We start from the raw sequence: 25,938 nt of genomic DNA, 5'->3' as shown, positions 1-25,938 counted from the left end.
AAGTACAGCATAGTTCAGTATCAGTTCAGTTATTTATTAGATACATTGACTACCTACACCAGAAGTTCTAAAAGATACATACCATAAAGTAATCTCATCATTGTGCTTTTAGCGGAATGGCATTAGAAACAATTGTTTAATTTGTTTGGGGCCTATTTACAAAAACCCAAAGTTCTCTTTTAACAATAAATAAGCCAGATATTCAAAACTCAATGCTCATGCACACTCTAAGGTGGAAACATGCTTGGAAAATATTTACACAGGGCACAATCCGCTGGGACCTTTTCCTGCAGAAGTCCCCTTTCGATGAACGGGAGTCCTTCACCATTTTCTTGTGCAAGTCCTGTTCATTTCTACAGCGCTTGTGCAAGGTACCATCCTGGAAGGATCCTGCCCATGGACAGTACTCTCTCCAAAACCCAACAGCAGAAGAGAGTGCGTTTTCCTCCCAACGTTCTGTTCTGCACGTGTCGTTTTTACAATTCCGTCAGTCTTGCTTCTGTGGGATGCACCCTTCCATCTCCACGACCTCTGGCCATCCTTCATACTTGTTTGTATCTTTGTTGTTTTTAATATGCTGTAAACAAATTTTACAGTTAAAATGAAGCTGTTTGCCCCAATGCAAAAACAGTCATCCTTGATGAGAAGTCTATAAGTTTATAAAATAATGTAGCAGCATTTCTGTTTCAGTTGGGGAGCGCACATGCCTGTCACATGAGAATAGTTCCAAAGAGTCACCACAGGGGTGGCTTCCACGGCCCCTTAAAACACCCCTGGTTCTAGTGTTCACATCAATGCATAGGAAATGTACCAAAGTGTTCTTTTCCAAAACAAGAGGAAACAAAAGTAACTGACACCTGCACAAATTCAACAAGACGTCCACCCGGTCAGGCAAATCCTTAAGCCATAGTCCCTGGGTAGGCTTCCTAAAGTTTATACCAGGAAATAAATTGTGGCATTTCTGTCCTAAAGTTCAGGGGCTTGAACTCACTTTAAGAGATTAAGCCACTATAATGGTGAATTCCCTCACTGTTTTCATTGCATTGTTTATTCATGGAGAGCCAGTTCAGTGTAGAAGTGGCAGAATGTCAAAGTAGGATCTCAGAGACCCAGGTTCGAATCTCCTCTCTGACATGCAATGTAAGGGTGAAATGGAGGAAAGGAGAGAAATTGTCACTTTGGTTCCCCAGTGGAAAGAAAGGTGGACTAGTGGACTAAAACCAAAATGAAATACATTTATGATAGTGTCACTTTTCCAGCGTTCAAAAGTTGTTTAATAAGTATCAATAGTATCAACAAAGTGCATCTCTTAGAACACCTTATTTAAAAAAACACATGCTTCACATACTAAACATACACAAAGAATATACAAAAACAGTTCTGTCGTATCAGACAAATTTCCACTAAAAGCTCAAAGAAACAGTAAAGTTTTGCTTGAATGCTTATGAAATCCAGCTTGGTGTTGGGGTTAAGAGCAGCAGACTCCAGTATGGAGTCCGCTTGCGGAGAGGGCGGGATATAAGTCGAACATAATAAATAAATAAATAAAATAGAACTGGGTTTGATTCTCCACTCCTCCACATAAAGCCAGCTAGGGGACCTTGGGTGACTCATAGATCTCTCAGCCCTACCTACCTCACTAGGTGTTAGGTGTGGAAGAGGAAGGGAAGGAGTGGATAAGCCACTCCAAGACTCCTTCAATTAGCGAAGGGCAGGGTATAAACCCAATTCTTCTTCTCTCACCCATTCAGGCAGCACAGTCCAAACACAACTGAGAAGATAGTTAATGAGGTGCTTGCTTCTTAACAGCACTACTTTTTTATTTAGAAGATTTTTTTTTTTAAGATTTCAGATTTTTCTGCAAACTTGGGGCTTTTCTCACCTTTGTAGAAATATGTCTGATCTGTTCATGGCCCCAGGCTCTGGATTCAAATGTATACAGATGCGGCCCATATTTAAGAATGAGATATACTGATTAACACGTGAGAGCCTATTCCAATGATTCAGGTTAGCCACACGAAAATTGTGCTAAAGAATCACCACTGGGGGTCACTTTCCCATACCCAAAAGCATGAGAGCCAGCCCTATGAATCAGTTCTAAGGAGGTGGGGGACTAAATACAAAAAGGTTGTATAGTACAAAGAAGTACGTTCGGTTCTTCTACACAGCTTTTCAAAAAATTCAGAAGGAACTAATACATTTCTAAAATATCATAGCTCCTGTATTACCATTTTGGCATTGAGTCATTACAGTTTGGCATTGAGTCATTAGTGCAGATATCAAGGCTGTCTGAAAAGCACATTTATTTTATTTTAAAAACTTACAAATTTTGCCTTTTTTCCCCATGTATCAACACAAAGTCATGTATTTATATTTAAAAACTTTTAAGAACCGACCATTCACACTCTAACGGACTGATGTGACGGAGGTATGATGGTGGAATCTTTGGGAAGTTGGTTTGAGGGATGGTATTAAAAAACTCAAGTTACTTGCTTTATGCGTGTACTCCACATGAAAAAGAAATTAAGATACAATTTCAGTCAGCACAGATTTTTACAGCAGTACTGTAAAGTAATCTATTTATATTGGTGCAGCATGGCAGTACACTTTAAAAGAAGGAAAATAATTAGGGCTTAATTTTCTGAACTTGTTAAACAATATGGCTCCAACTCAGCAAATGAAAATAGAGCAGGCAATGGGAGTGTTCCATTACCTGTCCCCAAATCAATTTCTTTTCTACGCTGAGCAAGGGAAATCAAAATGCTTATGCTCTCCTGGGTTATGGGGCCAGGTGTAGGGTGCTATTAACTCAGGTATGAACCTTGCCTTAAGCATTATCCTGAAAACAAACCTGTTCAAATGGACTTTTTGTCTTGATTCCTTTCCCACCACAGAAGACCCAATTGTCTCTAAAGCCAAGGCTCGTGATGGATGTGCTTCCCAATTCAGCGATTAGTTTCCGTGCCTCTTCATTAAGCCTTGAACAAAATTCAGTCAGTTTACTGTACAGAATATTCAAATACACATTCTTTTTCAAATACCTTTCAAGTTCCCATCCTATTTGGGTAAACAGTATAGGCTGCAAAATCAGTATGTCTCATGTCAGTTCTTTAGAAGAACACATGAACTTGAAGAAACAAAAAGAAGGAACTGATTTTTATCATATTCACCCTGTTATCCTTGTCTCTTTGTTTCCTGCTCCGCTTTTTGTCTCCTCCAGTGCTGGCCAAAGCTCAGAGCTCTTTTTGAAGTAATGGTTATTCAGTATACATTCAGATAAACTAGGGGAAACAGAGCTCCCCTAGAGTTCACTTAACTTGTCTGAAGAAACAACTAACCTAGATAAACAAGCTCAAAGTCTCACTAAACCAGAGCATATGTGACGCAGCTGCTATTCAACATTATAACAGAAAAAAAATACAAACATATCTATTAATAAGTGCTAAATTATGACGCTAATATTGACCCTTTGTGAAACTAGAAAAGTTTGTTTAGTGGGAGTTTGATCTGATGAAGTCTGCTTAAAGCATATGAAAGCTTACATTCTGAATAAAACTTAGTTGGTCTTAAAGGTGCACTTGTCTACTGCTTTGTTCATTTGTTTAGTTTAGTTCAACCCTCCCCTCCCCCCCAGTAACAGTGGTGAAAAAGGGGGCAGTGCCACATCAGTCATTTGTCATGCCCCTCCAATCAGAACTAGGGTTGGTGTGAAATCTGTCACAAGTCTTTTGAATGTAAATTCTCTATGTACAAAAAAAAGGAGTTGAGATAAGAATGTGTGCAGCCTGTCATAACTCTTCCAAGGGTGAATTCTCTATGCAATAGTTAGAATGCCTGAAAAGCCCTGATTTTAAAAGTCTGCTGGAGAGGGGGGAGTAAAATAATCTTGGAGTAAAGCAGAGAGAGAGAGAGAAAGAGAAATTAAAAAATGAAGGGGTAAAAAGGATGTTGTGGAACACTCAGAAGAAAGCAAAGACAGAGCACACAGGAAAGTGTTCTACAGTAGTCCCTTAGACCTCTTATTGCTGAGAAAATTATTTTTGTCAGGAGAAAAATAATAAGAGATTTAGCCACAGTCTTCTTTTGCTAACACATGTTACCCACAGGAATCGTACTCACAGTAGAGAGGTCTGGTGTTTGCTCTGAAGATGGAAAGCTGCTGGGAAAGGCTCCCTTACTTATGAGAAGCTCAGGGATTATGCCACTATTGCTTGACCCTATGTTTGTCCACTTAGAAAAGAATCTTACTCACAGCCTAATTCCATACATTTTGTTTATTTACTTTATAGATTTCAGGTTTTCACGGCTGGCATCAACATTAGGGTTTGTAGAATCTTTCGGGCTCAAGTGCCGTGTTCTACTGGAGAAAGTCTGGAAGAAAAACTTTCTCCAGTAGAACACGGCACTTGAGCCCGAAAGATTCTACATACCCTAATATTTACTTTATAATCTGCCTTTTCTGTGGAATCTCAAAATGAATTACACAGGGAAAGTTAATGCAATCAATAAGATGGGACATCCAATAAACAATACAATAAGACTAGGATTACAGCACTTTGAAACAGAGAGAAATCATTACACATGATATGTCAAACAATGCAGAAAATTGTATTACAAAGGTAGAAAGCAATGCCATAGGAGTATGATAATACATAAAGTAAACAGATAATACATAGTATACTATAGTCCATCATCTTGTTCCTGTTATAAAAGCTCCTTCCTGAACTATTCCATTATGATATAGCCCAGTAGCTTTATAAAAATGCCCGCTTTCTGTTTTTACACAGTTTACAGACCAAAAGTGTGGGAGCTTTCCTGACTTCCTCAAAAAGGTCATTCCAGAACAGAAAATGCATCTGTATGGGCAGGTACTGATTTTTCCCATCTGTTGGGTGGCAATATTAGAAGCCTTGACCTAGTGATTTATAGAGAGAAGGTTGTATTTACATTTTCAGCTTTCAGTAACTGGAAGAAAGGCTCCCACAAATCTTTGTCTGCAAACAGCTGTTTGGGAGGGCTTTTCATACAGCTAATACAGAACAGGACTGTAGTCTATTCCACAGCATACACCATATATTATTGATCTATTGGATGTTCTATCATGCTCTTGTACCATTATTTTCATTTTTTGTAATTCCATTTTTTTGCACTGATTTGCATAGCATGTCTGATACCTTTTTTTTTGCACTTTTCTAATTTATGTAATCTTAATCCTGTTATTGTATTACTTATTAGAACTCTCATGCTATTCAATGCCATTGTTCTATACCATGTAATCCACCTTGAGCCTCAAGTAGAAAACTAGTAAATAAATAATAAAGTAAATAAATAATGATTGGCTGATCACCACTGGACTTACTCCCCGCCACCATAAATTTTTCTGGCTACAGGCCTGCATGTCTTCCCCTTTAAACCCCTTCCCTTTTATCCCTAAATTGGGACAATACTAAGGGAGACAGCAAACAACTCTCAGATTCCAAATGTTCAACCTACACCTTTCTTGAATAAGATCTTATAGTCTTTATTGCTAACTGAAATGAAATCAGCCACTGGCTCTTCTCTGAGTTAGCAAGCATGTTTTTCCTTTCTTGAAGGGTGGCTCTTCCTTGCCAATCACAAAAGTCCAAAGTATATCAGTTCCAGGTATAAAACAGTGTTCTTCAAAGAAAGAATCTTGCTGCCTTCAGAACAGCATTCTTGGTATGCAACAGTGAATGCATATGCAAATTATGTGCAGTATAATCTGAATTTTCTTCATATGTGTATTGAATAATTCTCACATTACATTCAATGTATGCACAGCTCAACATGTCATTGAAACTGCACATTTATTCAGGTACCGGTTCTCAATTTCATTTGTCAAATAAATGTGCATTGGCTCTTTTTTACAAACAGATGTTTACATGTAGAGGCAGAATGTATGTACCGGATGTATGCATTCGCTATAACCTTTGTTCAGGGCTACTGTAGCACCAGATCAAGGGGATATATTATAGCCCTGCCTGAAGAAGAGCTGGAGAACTAGACTTAGGAAGGCTTGTACTTATTTGCTCCTTCCATTTTGGAAAACATGGCCCTACATAGGATCTTCCATTGCGGATTCTCCTCTGATCTCCTGAAGCACCCAGAAACATTTTTTTATGCAAACAAGGATTATGAAAGCTTTATGGAGCAAAAAGACTAGTGTTTTCTACAGACTTACTTAGTGGCGCCGTCATCATAGGTTGCCATTAAGACAATAGTTCCATCTGGAATAGTCTTTATGAATTCAATAAGTGGGGCTACATCTAAACAATATGGAAGCATGTGTTATTATAGCACAACAATCCTTCTCTTTCTAACATACTACAGTATGGCTTTGTGCATGGCTTTTTTGGCTATCACAACAAGAAACATTCTAAAAGTACTTTATACAATGTGTAAAGGATCTGACCTAAAATGATTTCATTTCCAAAACTTCTCAAAATTCCAAATATTAGAGTGGATCTGACCCCTAGCCTACATTTGTACTTTAAGGAAATGTCCACATCATCCAGTCTCTCAAGAAGTTTCAAGCCTATGAAACTCCTGCCCTTTGTAGAGGATACTGGAGGATGAGGTTTCAAACTCATTTAATGCACTATTGGGCCTTAATACTGCCCACTGTAAATTAAATATATGCTCAATATACAATCAGCATTCCTTGTCTCTCTGTGTTGTTGAAGTGTTTTTATGTGACAACAGAGAAATTTATGGATAACGCTGAAATGTTGATGAGCTTTCAGCCTGCAAACAAAGAGATGCCAAACACACTCTAAAGCATTCAAATTCAATAGCCAAGTTTTCCTACTCAAAATGCAAATCTTAATTTCTCATTCAAAGTTTTGAATTCAAAAGGCAAATGACAAGATGGGATAACTGGTGAATTCCAAGTATTCAGTTCAGATCAAACGTGTCAATCACTGATGGACATTATGTACCGCCCAAATAATGAAAACAGAACAAGAACAGGTCAGTTCTTATTGTATACTGATGACTTTTAAATAGGAATAATGTACTGAGCAGTCGAGTTAGAACTGATAAAAGGAAGTACTTCTTCATCCAAAGGGACACATGGAATTCACTGCCACAGGAGGTGGCAGCTACAAGCATAGACAGCTTCAAGAAGGGACTGGATAAGCATATGGAGCAGAGGTCCATCAGTGGATATTTGCAACAGCTTATCATTGGAACTCTCTGTCTGGGGCAGTGAAGCTCTGTATTCTTAGTGCTTGGTGGGGAGGCACAGTGGGAGGGCTTCTAGTGTCCCGGCTCCACTGGTGGACCTCCTGATGGCACTTGGGTTTTTTTAGCCACTGTGTGACACAGAGTGTTGGACTGGATGGGACACTGGCCTGATCCAACATTGTTTCTCTTATGTTCTTATGTACTTGTGCACTTACCTCCTCCCCACATGTCAAAAAACTTTGTGTCCATTCCTTCACCTGTTTTGCCTAGAAAAGAGGAAATCCATGACTGAAGTAGTTTAGCTCAATAATGCGCTTAAAAATTACACCACACATGGTGAACAGGGTATGCTTTCCTCTTCAGCAACATTATCACACACTTCAGGTTTTTTCCTAGGGCTGTGCTCACTTCCTCTAAACACCAGGTAAAGGCCCATGACTGGGTTGGATTCAAAACGACAAACAGACAATGGATCTTTCCTGCTGTTCCGTGTCTTCTGCAATCGACCACACAATATGAGGCATATAAATGCAAGCTCTTTAGAATGTGACTGGTATTTGATTATATAGAGGCATCACTGCTATTCCCACAATCTTACCCAAAGATTATGCAACTGTGTACGGTATATAAAGGGAATTTTCTGTAACCAGAGGCACACAAAATGACCATGCTATCCTTGTTCATCAAATTGAATATAGGTGAAATATTCAGTTTGATAAACAAGGACAACATGGTGATTTTTTTCGGGGGGGGGGGGGACTGCAATTTACAACTCTACAAATTTAAGATATGTAGTCCCTCAAACCTTCTGACCTGGATATAAGGGCTAAGAGATCTATTGGTATCTGATGAAGTGAGCTTTGACTCATGAAAGCTTATATCCCTGGAAAATGTTGGTCTTTTAATTTTATTTTATTCAACAAGTGTACTAGGTACAATTTCAGTTTATTTCAATTTATATCCCACCCTTCCCACCGAAGCGGCTCAGGGCGGCTCACAGCATAAGATCTAACATTTTGGTTTTAAAAAATACATCGATTTACAACAATTAAAACAGTAAAATAATAAAGCAAATAAAACATTGATCTGTCAGAATACTACACTACAACCTTCTATAAAGTTTCCAATGCCAGTTAGTTATAGGCCAGCCGGAAGAGGGCTGTCTTACAGGCCCTGCGGAACTGGCCAAGGTCCCACAGGGCCCTCACCTCTTCCGGCAGCTGGTTCCACCAGTAAGGAGCCGTTACCGAAAAGGCCCTGTCCCTGGTGGATTTCAGACGGGCCTCCTTTGTACTAGGTACAGTTAATCCAAACATGAGCTCATCTTTTCCCATAACTCCTCATCAACATTCAATTTTGATTTCCGCATGTCTAGAGAATGTTAATATGTACTTACAATGTCATTACTTCTAGAATTCAAAATCACGTACCGTTTACCAAAGCTATGTTGATGCCTCTCCCAACATTGTTTTTAACTCCACTCATCAACCTGAAATAAGACAACGCAAAGAATTACAGCAAGTTTTTTAAACCGATGAGAGTCTCCTGACCCACAAAATTCTCTTGCATCTCTCTTAGCTCTCCTTATTTTGCTAAGTACATGCAGCAGTTACTGAAGACACTAACTCTCCTCAACAACACCCCTGTTCCATTTCCACTTAGTTTCCATCACTCAGATGTGGACTCTGACTTGGTGGCCAAATGCAAAACTGAGCGCCCATCCCACCCAGTATGTTCTCTACAAGGAATGCCAAGCAGCAATGCACATGCTGCAGTTGTTCTCATGGTACAGAGTTTTAGGTCTCCCACAAGCATCCATCAGGTTAATTAAACAAGTCTAGGCCTTATTCCTGGAGCAACAGAAAAGCTTATTCACTGTCATTAAAGATACTGCAGTTTGTCAACAGATTTCAGCTCAGCAACACGCCTGCCTAAAAACATCTCTTCTGGATATTACCACTTGTTCGATTACATCTCGTTTGCATATGTTCTTTGCATAGTAATGTCACATTCCTAACTCCTGATTGTTGCCTTAAGGGCTTTATTTTGCAACATTTTCTTCTTCTCTGCCTCTCCTTTCTTTGTAGATACGTTACGCAAACCCTATCACCTCATGTATCTGGCAAAGCGGGCTGTGGTTGCTGAAATTTTATGCAGACTCCACCCCCACCAATTAAATCAGTTTACAAGGTACCACAAGATGCTTACTTGTTTTGGTTGTAACAGCCTCACAGTACAATTCTAAGCAGAAGCCGGGTATATTTATATTACGATCATTGCACTTTTGTGAGACATCGACCTAGGCCCTCAGCATATCTAGAAACCATGAGAAACCATGAAGAACTATGGGATGCCGTCCATCTATCTATTTATCTTATACATTACATATCAGCAGATATAGCACCAAAGAAGTTAATCTTATATATTATGGTTTTAACAACTGCTTAATGTTTTATATTAATATTGTTTATAATAGATTGTTGCACTTTGTGATGTTAATATGCTGTTAGCCGCCCTGAGCCTGTTCGCAGGGAGGGCGAGATACAAATATAAATAAATAAATAAGAATAGCACCCTTCTAAGTCCCTTGATTTCAAAAGACTTAGAAGGGTACAGCTTTTCTCAGGATTGCACTTGAAGACTGCTCCTGAATCTTCTGCTGTTTAACAAGTTCCTAAATACTCTCAATAGTTGGGCTTTGAAAGAGACTTTAATTTTCAAAATGTCTTTTCCCCAAATAGCTGTTCTAAGAGAAGAATGCCCACTGAGTCACAATCGTGAGGGACGGTGGCTCAGTGGTAGAGCATCTGCTTTGTAAGCAGAAGGTCCCAGGTTCAATCCCTGGCATCTCCAACTCAAAAGGGTCCAGGCAAATAGGTGCGAAAAACCTCAGCTTGAGACCCTGGAGAGCTGCTGCCAGTCTGAGTAGAAATACTGACTTTGATGGACTCAGGGTCCGATTCAGTATAAGGCAGATTCATATGTTCAACCGGCACATGGCAACCTCGTCCACAGCACAAGAGATGAACAGGGGCTGCCATTGCCTAATGCCTTCCTCCTTCCTTGTCGCATCGCTTGTCTTCCTTGCAGGTCTCCCATCCAAATACAAATTCTGGCCTGCTTAGCTTCCAAGCTCTGAGGAGCTTGGTGCAAGCTGGACTATTTGGGCTACAACTTTAAGACAGCCTTACTCAAAAAGGGCATTTTAACTCTTAACAAAATCTCCTCGATACACAAACAGAAACCCTCCTCCTTTCTTCTTTTCCTCTCCATCTTTGCTTCAGCCCACTCCTCGCCTGCCTGCAAGTTCACGGCGCAATCCAGAGCAGGGTAGCAAGGAAGTATTTGATGCCATCTGAAATAAAGTAGCTGTCCATTTGGGTTTTTGTTTTTAACTGGTTTTTACTGGTTGTAAATTGCCTAGAGCCTTACTTCATGGGGAATAGGATAAATAAATAATCAGAATGACACTATTGATCCCCCCCCAGGCATTACAGAAAGTAGCAAGAGTGATCTGTTTCTATGGCTGACAGCTGCTCTTTGCAAAATCTGAATGGATGCTCATGGGGCAGTGGGGGGTGGGAGATGAACAAGCCAGCTTCACAACTGAATGCTGCGCATGTCCTCCATGCCAATTTTCCTTTGGACGATAAAGGGATAAATGTAGTCTGTCGCTCACGTCTCCAACTGGTGGCGTGTCTTTTAAAGTCTAAAGCTCGTCTTTAAACACATGCTAGAATAACTTGGAGCAGAAATCAAGCAATGACTAATTTGAATATGAAACAGAACAGAAACTCAGGAAACTTGAGAGGGATAACATGCCAACCCCATGATGTGTTAACACCGCTTGATTGGACGGTACAGATCTGGTGGGTTGGATCTCCAGGGCTTAGCAGCACCCAGACTGGTTGAAAACCCCAACACACATGAGGTGGGATCTGAGAAATGGAGCTTGGGGCTCCTTCTTTGTTCAAGCTCTAGGGAGGACTCCTTGCTGGGAACTCTTGAGAGTTGGTGTTTTGCAATGAAGGATGATGGGGAGAATGATGCTAAAGAGAGCTGCAGATGCACCCGTAGTGTGTGTGTGTGTGGGGGGGGGGGGGGAATCCTATATCTACCCAAATCAAATGAATCCTGGATGATAAGTGCTTTAGTTAGCACGTGCCATTTTGTTTATTTTCCTTAATGCGATTAGATCCTGTACTTTGCAATACTGAGTTTTTGCCTTGTAGAAATAAAGCCTTGTTTAACTTGAGAGAGTCTGTACAAGTCCTTGCCCACCTGCCTGGCTTCTCGGCTTGCTACTGAGTGATGCCTCTTGAGGCTGGCTTTGGGAAACAAAAGGGCTGCTTCTTTTGTAAGTGCCCCCCACTCCGTTCAATGAATTTAAGAAGAATTTTACTTTAATTGTTAAAACAGTAATCTATCATATTTCCAGGATGAAGTCAAAATCAACATAAAATGAACAGTAACAAAAAGGGTAGTAGATTTTGCATTCTAGAAAGATTGCTTCAAGGACATGACAGCTTTCTCAACAAGTTCATTAGCATATTGCAGCTTTCGTCAACAGTGTCTGCCTCATGACACTATCAGAGTGGTTGCAAAAGGGCAATTTTGAAGGAGAAATATTATTTTGTTATGTTTGAAGGTTACTGCTAAGGTAATGCAGCTCGCTGGCCACTAGAGGACAGCAGCACACCAGTTTGGGAATCTTGTCCAAATTTTGAGCAATGGTAATAGAGGAAGACCCTCCTTATCATGAGTGGAGTAACATTACATCCTGGGAGACGTGAGACCAAGTCTTTAAGATGAACATATTACTGATGCACTGAAATTTTCATCTGAACTTGGTCTAGAAATAGCATTAGCACCAGTTATTGTAATTACAGGGCCAGAGTTAATAAGCAATTGCTTCTTTTCTAACTCCCCCCCCCATATTCAATTAAATGAACAAAAATTTCTCTTTAATTGTTAAAACAATACTTTATCATGTCCCAGGATGCAATCAAAATGACATAAAATGAACACTAACAAAAAAAGGGGAGTAGATTTTGTATTTGAGGATGTTGTCACACAAGATCCTGAAACCCATAATACTAAACCTGATTTTCACATATAAAGTAAAGGGAACTCCATACCATAGACCTTTATCGGCATTGATATAAGGGTACAGTATACTTTAAAACCAACAATAACACTATAGAATATAATAAAACCTTAAGAAAAAGAAAAAAAACCAGCAAAAGTTAAATGACATAAAATAGCTGTGGGCTATGCATGAGTAAAAGCCTCTCTGATTTGGATCGCAACCTGTAAAAAGCAAGCAATGAGTAATGACAAAATTGTGTTTCCCGTGGAGTAAAAAGCGAACCTTGGCATTGACAGAGAGGCCTTGATGGTCAAAGAGCAGAGCATCTAGGTATCTTGCTCGTGGACTGCTATAGAAAGGGCAGTCCAGAAGAACATGAGAGACTGTTTCGATGACTCCTTGGCTACAAGGGCATCGTCTAAGATTGCGGGGGATTCTGTGGTATCTTCCGGAGAGGATGGCCGATGGTAGTGCATTAAATCTGGCCAGCATGAATGCTCATCTTTGGTGAGGATCAGTTAATTGGACGGAACCTGTTGAGTCTCCTCGCCTCCTGGGTGAGAACCCCGTGGGCCAGCCTGACTTGGAGGGTGACCTCCTGGTTGCTTACAAAAACCTGTCTACTGCTGAGCAACAACTAATTACAGCCAGATTAGAACTGAAATCCTGCTTATTGTCCTACCAAAATAAGAATGAGTTGTGTTTGACTCCTCCCCTCCTGCAAGACTCTACTACTATGCCTAAATGTTCCAAGTCTACCCAAAGTTCAGCCGGACCTTCTAAGCGCCTGATCGAGGTGGAAGCAGAGATTCACCCTCTCCTGGACTCTGGGATGGCCAGCCCAGTGTGGTCAATCTTATGCACCCTGCTCCTGAAGCACCTCCTGGCTCCAGTTTCAACTATGGCTGCATCAACTTCGATTTGAACAACTCGCTTGATCAGCTGATTGAAACTGACTGATGTCTAACAATGCCCCAGCCCTCACCAGTGAAACTGTTATCCTGGAATATAGCTGGCTGGGGAAACAAGAAAGAGGACTCTGATTTTTGTTCCTACCTCAAACAATTCGAGATCATCTTTCTCCAGGAAACCTGGACAGACTCTTTGATTTGCCTTGAGGGTTTTCTAGCATACTCCTTACCTGGGTTTAAAAGTAATTCACGTGGTCGTCTCCAAGCAGGCTTGTCTTTACTAGTCTCTCAGCAATCTAAATTTAAAGTGCTGGAACTACCTGCTTGCAACCCCCTTGCCCAGGCTTTTCGTCTTAGCTGTCATAGCTTTGTGTTTACTGTTGTTAATGTCTACCTTCCCCCCTCTCCTGACAAAGCTTCGCTACGCTCCCTTTGGGATCGTATGACCACATATCTCGAACAACTTGAGCACCTTTTCCCTATGACAGATATTATTTTGCTTGGAGATTTTAATGCTAGAATTGGTAAGGACGACCGGGACCTCTTGGCTCTCTTGAACTTAGACCCCAATGTTTCCCTCTCTTGCTTTTTTAGGTCTGGCAGGATTTCTAAAGATGCCCGCATCAACCCGGCGGGCATTCTATTTGCTGAGTATTGCATCCAATTTGACAAACTAGTATAAAAGTAAAGAATATTTTTGATATCAATACCCATTGTACACACCTGAGCTGCTGAAGCACAGCTCTGCCTTTGAAAGCTATGCTGATGTAATCTAATCTTGTGAACTGCAAAGCATGCAAGAACCTGAAACCTCTGAACTCACTGTTTACCTGGCAAGTAAATGCAAAGGTCATTCTGATAGATCAAGGTGACGAAGTTTTGGTTTCTATAATTTTCAACAGAAGTAACTGTTGAAGAAAAACTACTATTTTGAGCATGCAGTAGGGGCACAGCATGGATTTTTTACGTTATTTGGTCCCCTCCCTCAAGCTGTAAGCTGCAGCAAGGACAAGGAAAATGGCAGAGGCTCACAAGAAAAGAAGGGGTATAATAGTTAATATGTGGAGTCCTCAAGTAAAGGATCCTTGGAGGTCCTGGGGAATAAAGAAACAAACATCTAATGCAGGGGTTTGATAAAATGGGTAAAAGTTGTGGTGGGACCGGTGATGAGACACACTGTTGTTACCTTGTTTCAATATATACAGTATGTCACGGAAGTGAGTACACCCCCTCACATTTTGTAAATATTTATGTATATCTTTTCGCTCCAGCTCTGCTTCCAGCAAGTGCTGGAATCGCTCCACGCTGCCCCCACTGCAAACCCAGCGCTTCGCGAGCGCCGGCTGTGGAGGGGGCGGTGTGCTTCCTCCGTGCCTGTCTGCCTGGCTCCAGCTCTGATGCTTAAAGCAAGCGCCGGGATCGGAGGGCGGAGGGAGCGATCCTGGCGCTTGCTGTAAGTGTAAGAGCTGGAGCCAGGCAGACAGGCACGGAGGAAGCACGCCGCCCCCTCCGCAGCCGGTGCTCGCGAAGCGCTGGGTTTGCAGTGGGGGCAGCGTGGAGCGATTCCAGCACTTGCTGGAAGCAGAGCTGGAGCGAGGCAGGCAGGCGCGGGGGAAGCACCGGGATCGGAGGCTGAGGCAGCGGATCGTGCCCCCCCCCGGAGAAAAGTACGTCCTATTGTCCCTTTGCTCCATAAGACGCACACACCTTCCCCCCCACTTTTTGGGGGGGGGGGAAGTGCGTCTTATGGTCCAAAAATATGGTAATTTGTGAACTGGATGTATTTGTGCTAAATATTGGTTCCATGAATAGTTCATGATAAAATATTTGATGGCATCATGGTTTAATCCTGGTTTGTGCCCTGGTGCTACCCTCGTTGTGGAGGCAGGGATAACAGTTGGGTCTTTCTAAGGAAGGCAGGGGAAAGAGAAAAGGTGATGAAACACAGCTTCAAGAGGGGATTGGATAAACATATGAAGAAGAGGTCCATCACTGATCAGTCCATCAGTGGCTATTCGTCACAGAGTATTGATGGAACTTTCTGTTTCGGGGAGTGATACTCTGTATTATTGGTGCTGGAGGGGGCAACAGTGGGAGGGCTTCTAGTGTCCTGGCCTCACTGGTCAACCCCCTGATGGCACCTGGTTTATTTGGCCACTGTGTGACACAGAGTGTTGGACTAGATGGGCCATTGGCCTGATCCAACATGGCTTCTCTTATGTTCTTATTTTTTTTTTTAAAAAAAGAAGGAAGTACAAAGACATGATGTCATTAAAACAACTAAGGCATTATGCCATAAAATACACACTGATTAGCCTAAAATAAGGAAGATAATATTATATTCAGGCCAGAAGCATATAATAAAACATTTAACAGCTAAAACCCCTTATTTAAAAGCCTAGGTAAAAAGGAATATTTTGGCCTGGCACCTAAACGAAATGAGGGAACATTAAAAATGTGTGAACTGCCCCCACCCTTAAAAATCTGAAAATGGATAACAGCAATGAAAGATCAAGCAGAGAAACTTTACCTCATCAAGGACTATCTAGGGTATAAAAAATTAAGAATCTTATCAAAATTCCCTACATTCCACACATTACAAATCTACAAAATATTCCAGGGAAGAAGCAGCTTGACTGCTTCCTAGATCATCAGAAGGGGCCTTTCTGAGGGTCATTCCAGTAATACTAAGTCACTTGGTCTCCACTCCACAAGAGAAAGGGAACTGTGAGTTGTGAGTGACTAATGTGCTCTGCTTGCTTAAGGAGAAATATAAAAACATTCATGTTACCCAATTCCACCTCCTTGAGCTGTATGAGGGTCCCCTGACAGAATGTTTAACTGCATGCAATGAGAGTGATGGGAGGGGAAACAAAGGACAAAAACCGAAGGGTCCAACAAGAATGATAACAATATATATAAAAAAAACCCTTATACCCAATTAGAAACTGCTCTCTTGCACACATGCAAGTGAACAAGTGACTACTATGTATGACTCAGCCCTCAAAAGTACATTACATGCTATTGTTTTCCCAAACCCTTGAATAACCAAGTGTAGGGTTTGGAATTACTATTACTATTATTTATAATTTGTCTGCCTCGATTCTTTTTGCCTTTCCTTTTGTTTTGCTGCTGATATCCACTGATGACATTTTAATGTGCCGGTTTCTATCTTCATTATTGTATTTATTAACTGGGTTTATTGTGTTTTTTATAACAGCATGTCATCACCTTGAGAACGGAGGAGAATATAAATCTGCAAGACAATCACGTCTTGCACAACACCACAGAAGCCCACACAAGCAGCAGGCGGTATTTTTCGTCTCTGTAACAAATCCAGCCTTACATCTTTTTGAAACCTGTGTTCAAAAATTTGCAAAGCAAACCGTACATACTCTCCTTAAAACTGACACAGAATTGACTTTAGTGGACTTCAAAACTCTGCTTCGGATTGCCATTACTTTACTAATATAATCTTAAATTGAATTAATTTATTTTTACACCAACATATTAAGTCAGTGGGCCAAAAGAGAGTCACTTTCGAACTATGACTGGAGCCATCAAAGAACCTAAAGTGCCATTTTACTGATTTTATAGACACCCCCTTTGCTTTTTACATGTATAGGTAGGAATGTACCTGTGCTATTAACCCTGAAAAGGGGAAGCTGTAATGAGCAAACTACTCTCCTTTAACTACAAATGCTTCTAATCTTACAAAATAACTTTAATTACAGTACTCAGCAATAGAATCTAATCCATTATTTGATATCTGCTGCGCAGTTATATGTGCCAGTATGGCATGCTTATAATGTTCTCTAAGTAATGGCTTATCTATTGTCTTTCAGCTAAGGTGCTAGGAGACAATACTGAATGTAACCGTAGGGTATATAGTCTCATGATAAGAGGAAATGATAACATTGAAAAAACACACCAAAACTTTTGTGCTGCCACAAAAATGAAGGTAATTCACTGGAAAACAAAAACCCCAAACCCACATCACCTTAAGCCCCAGGGACTATATAACAGCTTGCAGATTTTTCCCCTACACTTCGGTGCCAGACACTTTTGAGTTTATAACTGCTTAGGGCTGGATCAGATAATGGAAAGCACCACAGCACATATTTTGCATGTACAAAATAGCAATTTTAATCCAGTCATGGTGTTGGAGGCCTGGGAAATGCTTCAGGGCTAATTTATACATTACAACAGACATTTGCCTTTACAAAGCGATGTCACTCAGGATGGCTTTAAGCACTGCAAGTGGGGGGGCTTCAGTGTTCCCCTCCATACTGTTTTTCCAAGCAGAAACAGCTGTTTGCTCCTTTTCCTTGGGTTCCATGTATCTTTGATCACATGAGCAGAGGACTCCCAACACAACATTGCATTTGCAACATACAAATAAGCCCTTAGCTTGAGACTACATTATAACATACAAATAAGCCCGTAGCTTGAGACTGGGCTTTTAGAAAAAGATGAAATGTTAACTACAGTGCGTAATTCATAAGGCAATAAATGTGTGATAATACTTGGAAAAAGAATAAAGGTCACACATGCTGAAGAACCATGCATTCTATTTTTAACACCACGCACTATTTGAAACCTTATTTATCATAACTAGCAACAAAAAACCATTGTTGGTTTTTATTTTTATGTCGAATTCAGTGCAAGGTAAATTTCTGGTTCATTTTACCACCTTCCTAGATGATATAAGAAAGGACACAATTTTTCTCTCACTATGTTCATATCACTATTAATAGAATGGAAACTGTTCATACATACACATTATCTTCTACACAAATTTTAGGTCCGACGACGTTGGCTGCTCCACTTGCCATTTTGAAAGCAAAGTGTTTCTCTGGACAAGCTTTTGTAGTTCCACATTTATATCTTGGTGGTTTTGTGGCTTTGGGCGGGGGAGAAATAAAGTTTCATTTTTAAAATATGCATATATATAAAAAGCCTAAATGTTCTCTTTATTTTACAAAATAAAAGTTAAAGGAAAGAATGCAGGCCTTTTTTATTTACTAATTATTTAAAATGTTTTAAAGCCATCTGTTCACCCAACTTAGTGTCACTAAAGCAGTGAACAATAAAAAAAATTGTTTAAAAATTCATATAAATAAATATAGACAATTAAAAACAATTAAAACACAAACAGATGAACACCATGGAAAGTCAATGCGAATCAGTGAAGGAACACCAGACAAAACAGAAGTCTTCACCTGCTGGCTGAAGACAATGAAGAAGGGGACAAATGTATCTCTCTGGGGAGAGTATAACATTGTCTTGGTGCCACAACCAAGATGGCCCTTTTCTCAGATTGCCACACTTCTAGCATCTGTGCTGGAAGTGCATCCGAAACAGGGTGTCTGAAAATTACCCTAGTGGTTGGGTAGGCTCATATGGGACTAGAATGGTCCTGAGCACCATACAGGGCGTTAAAAGGTCAATAATGTACCTTGAATTGGTAGCTGAAGCAAACTGGGAGCCAGTACAGATTAGCATTCTGCACTCCATAGTAGCTTGCAGATGGATTAGTGCACCCTTACCCTTTTTCTTCCACAAGAATATATATAGCTCTGGCAGTTGTCTTTTGTCAGGATGGCTCCTGCTGCTTCTCCAAACAACGCAGCTCTTGGCGCTCCTCAATTGACAAGGCCCCATATTGAAAGCCGCAGGCCAATAGATCTCATCTCACACCTAACTCAAGAAGTGGTTGTGCGGCTTGCTGGGGCTTGGGCCTCCTCGTTTTAGGTGGAGACTCTAGCTTTATGGAATGCCCTTTCTGATAGATCTCTTATATCATACAAATATTTTAATTAATTAATAAATAAGTAAACTTCAGCAGAGCCACAGAGCTAATCAACACTCAGCAAACAGTCATACAAAATGGAGAAAAACATATCAACCAAATTCCCCCACACAAAAGAACCCCCCCCCCCAAAGAGAAACATTTTCATTTGGCACCTAAAAGCATGTGTTCTGTGACAAATGAGTGTCCCTGGGAGGGAGCTCTGAAAATAAGCCACCACTGCAGTTCCCATCTAAAGGCCACCTTTAAGTGACCAAAATAGGTTCCCCCCCCCTTTGGAGCACAGGGAGATTTAGTGGGTGGCCCATGTTTAATTTACAAAATTAAATACATAAGTAATACCAATCCCATACTTACAGTGTATAGGTGGGTCCAGTGGTGATCTTGCTAAGAGAGAGAACATTTTTTTAAAAAGTTTAAAATAATCATGACACCCCCTAAACCAAGTTTATAGGCTTATGCAACATATTAGTCTATACCTCAAATAAAATGCATAACTATTGATTTCACTGAAGCTTTAGAATGGGATTTCTATGGAAGCCACAGTTTTGTGGCTTAGTGTCGGATATGGCATTATGAGACATTTTCTGTCCATTAAGAAATGACTCACTTCTGCCCTATAAATATTTCAGTATAGGTTTTATTGGACATAACTAAATACTTATTTAAAATTAAATACAAAACAATCAAAGATTAGCTGCAAATGAAATAAAACTGCACTGTTTTGAAGGTTATCAATAAACTGAACTGACCACACTTGTTTTGACAATGTGTATACAAAAACAGGGGTCCGCAAACAAGTAATCCCACATTCGAAATATAACATATGTAAATCAACTAAAAATCATAAACCTGGCTGCAATTAGGAACAACACAACTGAAGACAGTCACTTACCAAACAGACTTCCTAGGTTGGCATCCATTTTTATTTCAAAGACTTGAGATATGACATAAAATGTCAGCAGAAACACCGCGACCGCTACCACCAGTTTCGCAGCTCCTAGTTCAAAAGCCGAACACAAGCATATCTCATTTCTCAGAGCAATTGCTTTGCAACATTGGTATTCTAAAACTATTCACTTAAAGGGTAAAAAAAAAAATATTAATTACACTCTGTGATGCACTAAAGTGTGGTTTTAAGAAGTCACAAGCACAGAGTATATTACAGCGTTGTTTATTCTTCGCAATTTCCCCCCCTCTCTTGTATTTGTAAATGTGCCATAAGGGCTAGAACTGTATTCTTTTAAACATTTTCAGTAATGGTTTTATAGGTCAGAAGGGTTTCATGAGCAACATGCAGCAACTGGGCTATAAACTCCACATCCTTGAGAGCTAGGAGGGCTAACTTCACAGGCATTCTGATATATTTTGTTAATTGTTCAAGGCCCCAGGGAGTATTTTGCTATACTGTGAGGTGGTTGTTCTCAAACCAACATGGCAGGAAATTATGCATTCAAGAACTACTGATGGCCTTTCAAGCAGTCTTCACCTGATAGAAAACCTTTTCCATGCTGCAGAATCTGTTCCTCCTACTTCATTTCATGCCTGCAAGGCCTCACAGATATTTTCACAAGCAGAATAAATGAGAGACTCCTAATTTTTTGTTTTAAATGGTAGGAAATGAGGGTAATTATTCTGAATTCAAGTCTACTTGTTTTTTCTTCTAGTGGTTACTGTCCGGCACACTTTTATATCCCACTCCTACTAATCTAGATAGTTTCTGTAAATACTGACTTGTGTCATAAAAACTACACTATTGTTACTTGACCAACATGAAGAGCATGGATAATGCAATGTCTGCTTTCTTCTTCCTCCTTATTTATCCAATAGGCAGTCAAAGGTTACCACTAACTTAATTGCCACAAAACAGAGGGATAGAATATGGAATACCTGCAGCAAAACTACCTAAAGAATCCTCTGGTTCCTTAAAGTCTAACATATGTATTGTGGTGAGAGGTTCTATAAGCAAGGCACCCAATTCATCAAACACATCACATCACAATAGATGTGGCAGTATTTAAGAAAAAAATAGATGCCCTGAGCCAAACAAGATAAGACTCTTAGAAATTCATGCCAGGAAGTTGTTTGGTTGGTTTTGTTTTAATTCTAAGCAGCAGTGGGGGCCCAAACTGAATCAGGGAAGGGGTGTTTCTTATCCCACACAGCCACACTATGCAAGAAAACAAGCTTCACCAAGTCTCTGACACATTTCTTTACATGCCAAGTACATTCTACCAATATGAGCTGTAACATACTTGAAACTAGTACAAACAATATTATTTTGCTTTCATGTGCTCTCTAAGCACACTTCATCAGATGAGGGGATCAGGTATTGTGGGCTGAAATACAAGCAGTTTGTTGATTAAGTATGCAGACTGATCACATGGTAAACCAGTGTGGCTTGGCCACTTGGTTTGGATAGCCATAAAAGGTAATAAAGTCCTCTGCCAATTGGTGTTTCTGTAAATCTAGGTGAATCACAAAAAGACGTGTATTCCCTAGTTGTAATCCACCTAATTTACTTATCAACATCATTCTATACATTATAAACATCATTCTAGTCTGCCATTAGAAAACACACAAGAATACATAAAATGAAAATGGGTTAAGTATATGTAATGAAATAAACAGCCAATATCCCTTATTTGAGTATGTCAATATAAAACATTATTCTGATATATTATTATAAAAGAGAAATACATTGGAATACTGTGGATGTATAGCTATACTCACTGAGAGTGGGTTTAGCATATGTAATGAGATAAAAAACCAATATCCCTGTTCAGTCCTGGGGACGTGTTTGTTCCAAGTTTCATAATAATTTATAATTCAGCAATTTCTCTCTCCATTCTGTTCTTGAAGTTCCTTTGCAGTAAAGCAGAAGGTCCCAAAGCATTCAATGGGTGACCTCAAGGTAGCTGTTTTACTGCAAAGGAACTTCAAGAACAGAATGGAGAGAGAAATTGCTGAATTACAAATTATTATGAAACTTGGAACAAACACCTCCCCAGGAGGTGTTTATAATAGTGTATCAGAATAATGTTTTATATTGACATCCTCAAATAAGGGATGTTGGCTATTTATCTCATTACATATACTTAACCCATTTTCATTTTATGTATTCTTGTATGTTTTCTAATGGCAGTCTAGAATGATGTTTATAATGTATAGACTGATGTTAATAGGTAAATTAGGTGGACTACAACTAGGAAATACACATCCTGTTGTGATTCACCTAGATTTACAGAAACACCAATTGGCAGAGGACTTTATTACCTTTTATGGCTATCCAGACCAAGTGGTCAAGCCACACTGGTTTACCATGTGATCTGTCTACATACTCAAATCAACAAACTGCTTGTATTTCAGCCCACAATACCTGATCCCCTCATCTGATGAAGTGTGCTTAGAGAGCACACGAAAGCTTACATTCAAAATAAAACTTGGTTGGTCTTAAAGGTGCCACTTGACTCCTGCTTTGTTCAACTACTTCAGACCAACACGGAAGCCCATTTGGATATAATATTATTTTGCATTTCCAACATTCACAGAGCAATTCCATGATAAATTATTCCAGTCTGAGCCAAATGATTGCAAACAGAGTCACTTCGAAGAGGATGGCTCTGTAAATGCCTTGACTGTTTGCCTAATAAATGCTATAGCTTTCATCACTAATGCTTAGACATACTCTCTACTTGACATTCAAGACAAACACAAAAATACTGGAATCAATTTTTACAATTATATTTATCACTCTCTATTTATAAAACCATTTACAATTAGAATATAAAGAAATGAAAATGTAAAATGTTTTGCATTTCACCGTCCCACATAATAGTCTTTAAGATGCATTAATTAGTTCAGTCATGCTTTTCTTTTTTTGTCCACAATGAAATGACATCTTAACAATCAGAGTGAAAAACGGAGTAGCTACTACATAGCAAAATCAATCCAGCTCACTTTCTTAATGCTTTCATTTAATCTACTGGGCTTCCAATATACTCCTTCTAATATAATAAACATACAGGTGAGCCTGCTTCGACGGGGATGGAGGGATATAAGCTTAATGAATGAATGAATCAATCAACCAACCAACAATAAGACCCTAATACTAAGTACACGAGAAGGAAAAGGTCTAAATTGTATATTGCCTTTCTGAACCTTTAAGGGGCTTTTGACTCGGTTTCAAGGGAACTTCTCTGGGTAAAGCTTGAGGGGATGTTTCTAGATAAGAGGTTATTATTTCTTATTAAAAGACTTCACACCTCTATGTCTTGTCAGGTTCGGTGTTCTCCATCTGGAAAACTTACCTCCAAGATCTCTATTAAGAAAGGGGTTTAGCAGGGGTGCATTTTAGCCTCCTATTTGTTTAACCTTAAAAAAAAATGATTTTGCCCCTTTTTTGTTATTAGTTGATAGCCATAGTCCTAGACTTGGCTGTCTCTTATTCCTTTGCCGTTATATGCAGATGACATGGTACTTTTGCCCACTTCCCATGTTGGGATTAAACCGCTTTATTGAACCATTGCTATGAATATTGTTTGACCAACAGACTGGAACTGAATTATGAAAAATCAAAGATACTGGTCTTTTCCAACTCCCAGAAATCATGTAAGTGAACTATTAAAGGTTAAGTACTTAAAATATTTGGGTGTCTGTTTTCATTCTAATGCTACTTGGACCTATCATCGTAGAATGGCTATCAATACAGCTAATGTTATGCTGAAGCAATGTCCCGCTTTTATTTCTCTGTTCAAGGAAACCAGTATGTGCCAGCTGCACTTAAAGCCTTCATTGCTAAAACTGGAGCTCATTTATTGTATGGGGTACCTCTCAGGATCAATGCAACTCAGCTGAACATGCCCATTCTACCTTTTTGTGAAAGATCATGAGGATACCTATGTGTGTTCCATATGCCGCCTTATGTTTAGAGTGTGGTCAGAATTTGCTGGTCACTAAGGCTTGGATTCACACTATTAAATTTTGACTATGAATTCACTTTGACCCTTTTAGTTATATGTATCAGCTATCTGAATCTGTCCATTCTAGCTGGTTATCTTACATTGAAGGCAAAATAAATTTCTTGAATTTATCCTTAGAATCCTTATTTCTGCTTTTGGAGTCCTTTTTAAAAAATAAAATCTAGTCTATTGGGTTCAGAGTTACAAACTCTCTACAGCCTTGCCAACTGAACCGGCTCTCCCTTAAATTTAGGGACTGTTCCGAATCCAAGCTCTCCAGCTGTATATTTCTATCAACTCCTAGCTCCAAACTTGCATACACCTTTTCCCTGGCCAGATTCAATGTTCTTCCCTCAGCTATTTTATCTGGTAGATTCCAAGGGATCTCCTATTCTAACAGTTGCTGTTCTTGTACGAAAAACTGTGTCAAAACTGTCTCCTATGTTCTTCTCCAGTGTCCTATCTGAGTCTCATCGGGATCTTTTATATCCCATATCAGCTCAACGTTTAGAGACCTCTGATGAGTTTCAGGTTCACTTTTTGCTTGATAATCCAGATGTTGAAATAACTGAAATAGTAGCAAAGTTTCTTTATACTGTTCTGACTACACATTCTGATAAGCAGAAGAAGAAGACTGCAGATTTATACCCCCCGCCCTTCTCTCTGAATCAGAGACTCAGAGTGGCTTACAATCTCCTATATCTTCTCCCCCCACCACAGACACCCTGTGAGGTGGGTGGGGCTGAGAGGGCTCTCACAGCAGCTGCCCTTTCAAGGACAACTCTGTGAGAGCCATGGCTAACCCAAGGCCACTCCAGCAGCTTTAAGTGGAGGAGTGGGGAATCAAACCTGGTCCTCCCAGATAAGAGTCCGGACACTTAACCACTACACCAAATACTATGTATTAGGTTTTATTATGCAATTACTGGTTTTTTTAATCTTGTATTTTTTAAATCTTACTCTGTATGGATTACATACTTTTCTAATTTGTAATTTGGCTGACCTTTTATTGTATATGTTTATATATGCCAATAAAGGCTTGTAACTTGTAATAAGATCCCAATGAGAATACAGAGATCTTTCCCTTTCTGGACATAAGAAGTTCTGTACGTAAGATATATTTAATGGACATATAGATTTAATCTGTTTGGTGGGGGGGGAGAGAACCGGCTGTCATTTTGCCTTTTAAAATGCCTTGTACTAGTAAAGCTTCCCCTCTCCATCCCAACTTTAGAAAAGCCAGCTCCATAACAGGAACAGAAAAATTCTCATGCTTTGAAAAAACAAACAACTCTAAATTAAATGATGGCTAAATTATCTCATTTCTTACCAGATCTTAAAACAATCTATTTCTGATCCTAGATTACACAAAGATGTTAAAAGGGAGCTACATCTCAAACCACACAAAGTTTAAGCTTAGGTTATGAAAATAAGAGCATTTATTGTTAACTGATTTAAAATATTTGTATGCAGCCTTGCCAGATTCATGTACAAGGCAGCTAACAAAAAGAATAAAACAATAAACCACAAATTAAAACTGTAAAAAAATGTAATTAAAGTAAGCCTGCAGTGGTAAAATCATCCGTCTGAATAAAACTAAAAGCCAACAAAATCACAAGCAGAAAACAATCTTAATAGTATAAAAGGAAGACATAAAATATCACAGCAGAAAAGAGTCTCACTACATCAAATGGGAGTTGATTGGTATATACTTCTCCCAAATAAATACCTAAGAACCCCAGCTAAACAAGGCTGTGGAATGCCTTGGACAAGAGCAGAAGGTGAAATCTCTTTGTGCGGCACAGTCTGCCATTTCAAAACCAACATCATCTACTAGAAAAGTCCCATGTTCCACCACATGATGAAAAAGGGGCCACCTGTTACTCTTACCTGCTATTCTCATGGTTACCCCTCCTTCGTTACTGACACGATTGCATTTAACCAACTACCTGGGGGAGG

The 25,938-nt window shown here is 39.7% G+C and overlaps 1 protein-coding gene and 1 non-coding gene across 2 annotated transcripts; one reads left to right on the top strand and one right to left on the bottom strand.

The window, feature by feature from the left end:
• Positions 1–13: 13 nt before the first annotated feature.
• On the bottom strand, positions 14–25,938 carry FAM3C (FAM3 metabolism regulating signaling molecule C). Its single transcript, XM_060244833.1, has 9 exons — positions 25,870–25,938; positions 19,914–20,018; positions 19,376–19,405; positions 17,986–18,109; positions 8,637–8,695; positions 7,422–7,472; positions 6,203–6,287; positions 2,852–2,978; positions 14–577 (listed from the first exon to the last, which is right to left on the bottom strand). The coding sequence occupies exons 1-9, from the start codon at positions 25,880–25,882 to the stop codon at positions 488–490; spliced, it is 684 nt and encodes a 227-aa protein (XP_060100816.1). The 5' UTR covers positions 25,883–25,938; the 3' UTR covers positions 14–487.
• Positions 9,993–10,059, top strand: TRNAT-UGU (transfer RNA threonine (anticodon UGU)). The gene has a single exon. It is a non-coding gene; the product is annotated as a tRNA-Thr (tRNA).

The sequence above is a fragment of the Heteronotia binoei genome, chromosome 8 (genome assembly GCF_032191835.1).
Source record: "Heteronotia binoei isolate CCM8104 ecotype False Entrance Well chromosome 8, APGP_CSIRO_Hbin_v1, whole genome shotgun sequence".
In the NCBI taxonomy this organism is placed as follows: Eukaryota; Metazoa; Chordata; class Lepidosauria; order Squamata; family Gekkonidae; genus Heteronotia; species Heteronotia binoei.
Note: the sequence above shows the minus strand (reverse complement) of the source record. Positions and strands in the feature narration are given on the sequence as shown.

What these genes read in the sequence shown, in the direction of transcription:
- FAM3C (XM_060244833.1), bottom strand. An exon ending in CAACCTAGGAAGTCTGTTTG is followed by an intron (nt 19,406 to 19,913) that starts GTAAGTGACTGT and finishes TCTCTCTCTTAG; the next exon opens with CAAGATCACCACTGGACCCA. An exon ending in CAAAAAGTCCATTTGAACAG is followed by an intron (nt 578 to 2,851) that starts GTTTGTTTTCAG and finishes ATTTGTTTACAG; the next exon opens with CATATTAAAAACAACAAAGA.